This window comes from Henckelia pumila, chromosome 2 (assembly GCF_033568475.1).
Source record: "Henckelia pumila isolate YLH828 chromosome 2, ASM3356847v2, whole genome shotgun sequence".
Lineage (NCBI taxonomy): Eukaryota > Viridiplantae > Streptophyta > Magnoliopsida > Lamiales > Gesneriaceae > Henckelia > Henckelia pumila.
The window spans coordinates 16,866,716-16,872,715 of record NC_133121.1 but is presented as its reverse complement, the minus strand read 5'-3'; the positions used below and the strand labels follow the sequence as shown (position 1 = coordinate 16,872,715).

General features: G+C 36.1%; 1 protein-coding gene across 2 annotated transcripts; it reads right to left on the bottom strand.

The window, feature by feature from the left end:
- Positions 1-253: 253 nt before the first annotated feature.
- On the bottom strand, positions 254-4,407 carry LOC140882371 (zinc finger CCCH domain-containing protein 46-like). Of its 2 annotated transcripts, none has more exons than XM_073288339.1 (9): positions 3,181-4,407; positions 2,470-2,652; positions 2,208-2,387; positions 2,022-2,110; positions 1,684-1,923; positions 1,109-1,262; positions 847-992; positions 676-740; positions 254-565 (listed from the first exon to the last, which is right to left on the bottom strand). In XM_073288339.1, the coding sequence occupies exons 1-7, from the start codon at positions 4,131-4,133 to the stop codon at positions 875-877; spliced, it is 1,917 nt and encodes a 638-aa protein (XP_073144440.1). In that variant the 5' UTR covers positions 4,134-4,407; the 3' UTR covers positions 254-565; positions 676-740; positions 847-874. The 2 variants fall into 2 exon arrangements, with proteins under 2 accessions (XP_073144440.1, XP_073144441.1); XM_073288340.1 differs by having other exon boundaries at positions 852-992.
- Positions 4,408-6,000: the final 1,593 nt, after the last annotated feature.

Here is a 6,000-nt window from a genome sequence, read left to right as displayed (position 1 = left end):
TACGTTGAAGATTTGGTAAGATACTAAGTGCCAAACCTTCTCTCGGTTTCCTATCCTTTAACGTCCTATATCCCAAAACACAATATTTTCACAGCATAGAAGGTCGTTTTTCGAAGCACACTCAGGGGTATCTCGTTCATGACAAGATCGCCATTATCTCCTGTTCAAGTAATCCCGCCTTCGATACAGGGCAGTACATAAAGCCCAATATAATCAGGGGATTAAATTCAAGTTAAAGAAAAACAAAAAACATAAGAGGAGAAAAATTTGCATTCTGTGATAGTAAGAGTTACAACTTGCAACTGCCTTTGATTGTTATATGTGTCATATAGTTCTAAGGGGTCCAAAAAAATTGAATGAACAAAGAGGTACGGGTACCCGGTTCTAAAAGATCAGTTCTGCTGTCATCTATGCATGCATTATGTATTGATGTTCACTAGTAGTATGGTGATATAGATGATGGATGATACCGAGGAGATCTTGCTTACAGATCCTTTCCTATCGTTACGGCCATGGTTTCAGCTATACAGCTACTACACAATGTGATAGTTCTTCATAAAATTTTCTGCATCAACGTAAAAAGGTGAACATCAGCTAATTGTTTTAGCGCGACGGGGTTGGACAAGGCAGCTAATTGTAAATCAGAAAAACTTGATCTAAGATCCATGCTCTTACCATGCTAAGCTAATTCCCAGTTTGTTCGTATCAATCAGCTACAGATACCTACATATCAGTGGTTCCTTCGAAATAATAAAGCAGCATGTAAACAACTGAAGATAGGTAAATTTTTAAAATGTGGAAGACAAGGGACAAAAGGAAGCACGAGGAAATGATGAAAATAAGTACCTTACAATTTTTATTTAATGTGATTTGGCTATGGTGGAGAGGTAAAGTCGGAGGATTCATCAGAAGCTGGGAAGTGAACTGGTCGGTTTTCTGAAGTGAATTTTGTAGGCGAAGCAAACAAGTTATCAGGAAGACTGTACTCGATGCTGGTTCATGACAAAAAAAAGAAAAAAACAATAAGAGAAAATTTGTGATATGCTTTCTCAGCAAGGTTATCAAAACGCATCATGCCGCACTTCTTTAAAATAACTTCTAGTAGTACCTTTGAGATATATCAGTTTCATCTTCGTCCACACGTTCTTGGTTATTGGCACCTTCAAGATCATTGTTAATTGCCAATTTAGTTCCTCCAGTCAACTTCCAATCATCAGCAGCAACGGCTTGAGAACTAGATGCTTCTTGGCTACCATCATCATCTGCAAGAAATAAAAGACGGCCACTTGTAAGGGTTGTCCTTGGCTATATTAAGGGCTCCCAAGAACTCTATCCTACCGATGTGGGACAATATTTCAACACACCCCCCCACAGAATGAACATCTGGAGCGTGAAGATATTAACGAGTGGAATAATTATAGGCAGCACAATTATGGGCAGTCCAACACACACGGAGGGTCTGAGCTCTGATAAGTCACCCTAACTTGCCTTAAAAGCTAACTCAAGAGGTGAGCATTGTCCTTGCCTATATTAAGGGCTCCCAAGAACTCTATACTACCGATGTGGGACAATATTTCTACAAATTTGTTGAACTCATTTGTCATGCTATATTACTTGTTGCCAGTGTGTTTGCGAACACATGCTCGAGAACTTATGGAATGACAGGAGGATTACAAAACTAACCTCTGGGAACCTCCTGATCAATTGCATTAGAAGAAACAAGGATGTTCTGATTTATCAACTGGGACCGTCTTGGAGAGGAAACTGGAAAAAAATTATCCATTTGAGGCTGATTTTTCAGGTCCATTAGGCGTAAATTCATCATCCTTCTTCCTTGGAGTTCCACAGCATGCTGTAATTCAGCTTCCTTCTCAATTTTTCTTCTCAGCATCGTCTCTCGTGAATTGAGCAACATCCTCGGTCCTGTGCCAAAAAAAGAGAATAATAAAAATAAATTAAAGAAGAGTCGTGTTAAAATTCGTGTTGGTCGGGTTAATATGTAGTCATCCAACTGTACGTACCAAAAGGGACATCGAGGTGCTCTCTCAAATCAAGTTCCATGGGGTTTAGGGAAGCAGCATATTCCCCTAACTCAATGTTCTGATGTTTCCTACACGTGGTTCAATAAAAATTGGACATCATGACTGGTAAGGGATCAACAGTTATAGCTCCTAGGAGGCATAATAAAGATGGAGTGAAAAGAGTACTTGTCAGGGATAGTTCCTTTCTCTTTGTAAGGTTTGACAAGAACACGAGAATCGCAAACAAAATGAGGATTTCCTTTTGCCAAAATGAGCTTCACAGTCTCGGGGAAGGCGAAAGTGACAAAACCAAACATTCGTTTTTGCTGATACGGTATCCTAACATCTTGCACCGGCCCAAAAGTACTTCAAACAAAGATGACCAAGCACATTCTAGTATTAGTTCCAGTAATGAAAATTTCAATCAACTGTAAAAGAAATCACCTACCGAAAGTAAGCAGATACATCCTCCTCCTTAAACGTACTGTCAGCAGGAAATGTCAAGTAAATCTGTCGGGAACTAAAATTTTCACCAGAACTGAGTCCCATTGAAAAAGGGTCATTCCTCTCAGGTGGATACCGGTTAATTTTTTGGAAATTATCTCCCATCAGCAGAGCAGCAGCAGCCGACCTAACAGTACATCACATCACATCACATCACATCACGATGAGAAACTACTTGAAGTAGTTCAAAAGGAAGACCAAAATGTGTCATCCATTATCCCCACAGCCACAGTTCTATCACCAATATATAATATCCTTCTTTAACTATTCCATTATAAAGATACAAAACTACAGTGCACGATTGTCATGGAGAACTATTTCAGCAGGCATTCAGTTCATACACATCTACCAAAAACAAGATTTCACAGTAGAATTAGAATATACACCAAAGGATGAGAAGGGAGCAAGAATAATACCACAACTTACGATTCAAAAACCAGGTGAAGTAAAATAAACGTCAAATGCTATTAACCAGGACCAAAATGAGATCAAAATCAGAACACAGCCACCTTCTCATAAAGCACATAGAGATAGAAATACACAAGCACAATGGCACAAGGGAGAAAAACGTGAAAACAAAGAAAGGCAAAGAGTATTCAACTATTCAGGAAAAAGGTCAATAATTGATCTTGTGAATTGTGATGAGCTTGATTACCTCTGAATTTCATTCAGAAAGTTCGCACGCTTGTTGCATCCATAAGGAGAGCGACCTCCGGCAGCCGCCATGAGAGCGAACCTCTGCTGCTGAAGAGCCTTCATTCTCAAAAACTCATCAACCCCCGAAAAATTCCTGCATGGAGACCCTACATCAACAGCATCTGCACCACCACTGGCACTGTGCAAGAACTTGCAAGAACTACCATTCTTGCAAAACCCCCTTGCAAAGTACATGCAAGGAGTCCACCCAAACCCACTTCCAGCGCCTCCTTCCTCGAGATTAGCAAGAAATGAAGAAGCATCATTCACAGAACTACTCCTTCGGTGAAATGGGTTGGTGTGAGGGGAAGCAATACTGCTGTTAAAATCCTCGGAATAAGGTAGAATCAGAGCATCACTCCTTCCATTCGGGCTGATTCTCCTATCAGCCATGGAATCATTCTGATCGTAAACATTCTGGTGCACCTGCACTCCCCCACCACCGTTGCCGAACAATTCTTCACCAAACTCATCTCCATACAAAGACAAACTCGACGAACCCGAAAAACTATTAGCACTGCTAATACCACTAGCGTAAGCGCCATTCATTGCAGAAGCATAAGAGCCAGGCCTTGGGCTAATCCTTGGAAAAACACCCGCCGGCGAAGAAGGGTTGCTCAAATGGAACCCGTCGCCTGGTATCGAGATTCTTGGGGAACCAAGCGAAAATGGGTTCTTCGGCCTCACGGCATCCGAAGCGTCGGAAAAATTACTACTTGCACTAATTCCCAAAAACATCTTCACTTGATTAACACAAGATAACAAGATGGTATCAGAACTCTGGGCCAATCTTATTATATCCCTCTCCCCTTCGTCTTGTATCAGAATAACACCGATGATTTTAGTAGCATTTTCCGGATCCAAACTCTGAATTCTCGACATCAAAACCTTGGTAGCCTCGGATGTATCCATGGACAGTTGTTGGGACTCTTTTTCTTGATCTTTTCCCACTATTTACTGTGTTTCTTTTCTCTCTTTTTTGGACAAGTTGTACATAAACTCCAGCAAGATTTCCACTCCAACAAGGGCTTTTCTTTAATCTTTATCTTTTCGTTTTCCCATCAAAATCTCCAAGAGAGAGATCGAAAAAGCGGAGGAATTTGTAGGGTTCAAAGTACTGGTTTTTATAAAAAGACTAAAGAGGCTTTTTAGAGGGAAACAGAGCAAAGAGATGGTGATTAATTTGGGGAATGATAAGGAATTTGGATGCCAAATATTTTCGTTTGCATATTTTATTTTTATATATGGTAAATAAATTATGGGTTGGTGCCTACACATTCATAGGATTATGTGAGACCATAATATTAATTGCAAATTAGGTACATCTTTTATATATGTTGCTTCCCAATTAACAAAAATATATCATTTTTATTTAATAAAAACATTATAAAAATATAATTTAGTAAATTTGTATATTTTGATAAAATGTTTCTTTATCTTTATTTGTACGTTTTTTTTTTAAAACCTATCTTTATCTATACTTGAAAAATTTTGTATAAAGTGAGGATAATTCCGTGTTGATAAAAAGATAATTTAAGAACAGATTATGTATGATTTGTTAGATAAATGAATAAATAAGTACTGCATTTTTTTTTAATATATATATATATATAATTAGTATAGTAGTTTTTTTGTCACATTTTAGTTATAAAAATAATTTTTTTTTTAAAAAAAAAAAAACACCCAAAAGTTTGTTGAGTTTGAAGATATTTTTCCTTTGTAATACAAGGAAGTGTAAAAAGATTTATATATCAATATTAAGATTTTAGAATTATAGAACATTGATATCAATTAAATTGATAAGTTAGTTGGGATATTCAATTTTTGATTATGAATAGTAGTAAATGCAATCTAGAATCTAGAATATATATACATATATAATATATTTCTCCGTTTCAATTATATAGTCTACGTTTTTTTTGTTTGTCCCAAATATATAGTCATATACCATATTTAATATTTTTTACACTCTTATTAACTACACCTTGAAAATTGTGCAATCATTTTTTAATACATTAATAGGGATAAAATAAAAAAAATTGTATAAAATTTGTTTTTCCAATGATTTTTCTTAACCCGTGTGAAAAAAAGTATGACTATATAATCGGACGGAGGGAGTATTTATCTCTTTAATTGTTTAAAAAATATATAATTTTTTTTATTGGCGTGAAAACTCATAACCGTTACTTTTCAATATGGATTGTGTAAACCTTCTAACTAAGACAAAAATCTGCTAACCCTACAATAGACAACTTTTGTGTAACAAGCTAATCCAAAAAAGTTTTGGTAAAGAAAATCGAACACCTGATTACTACTCATTAAATGCTTACTTACTCTAACAACTTGGGGCAAATATATCTTTTTTAAAAAATATTTTTTTTGACAAATTGTTTAAACAAATATTGAAAAAATACAAACTATTTAACACTTAATTAATATAGTTACAAATATTTATAATTTGTTATTTGTTCATTTGAAAGAAATTAACTTATAGTGTTGAATAATCATAATGATTATGTACTCGTACGGAATTTAATTTAATAATTATTAATTTTGTTGGTTTCTCTGTCTCGAATTAACGTTGAGTGGGGTTGTCTCTAGACATAGGGACAAACAAAATGCTCAACAAGGAGGGGGCAAATAAATGTTCACGTGCCTTCCCATTCTATCCCACGGCTTATTTAGATATGAGTATAGATTAGTACTCAACTCTTTATTATAAGTGTTACAAAGATATCATAATGATCGGTAGATGTTAACATATGAGTAGTACTCAATT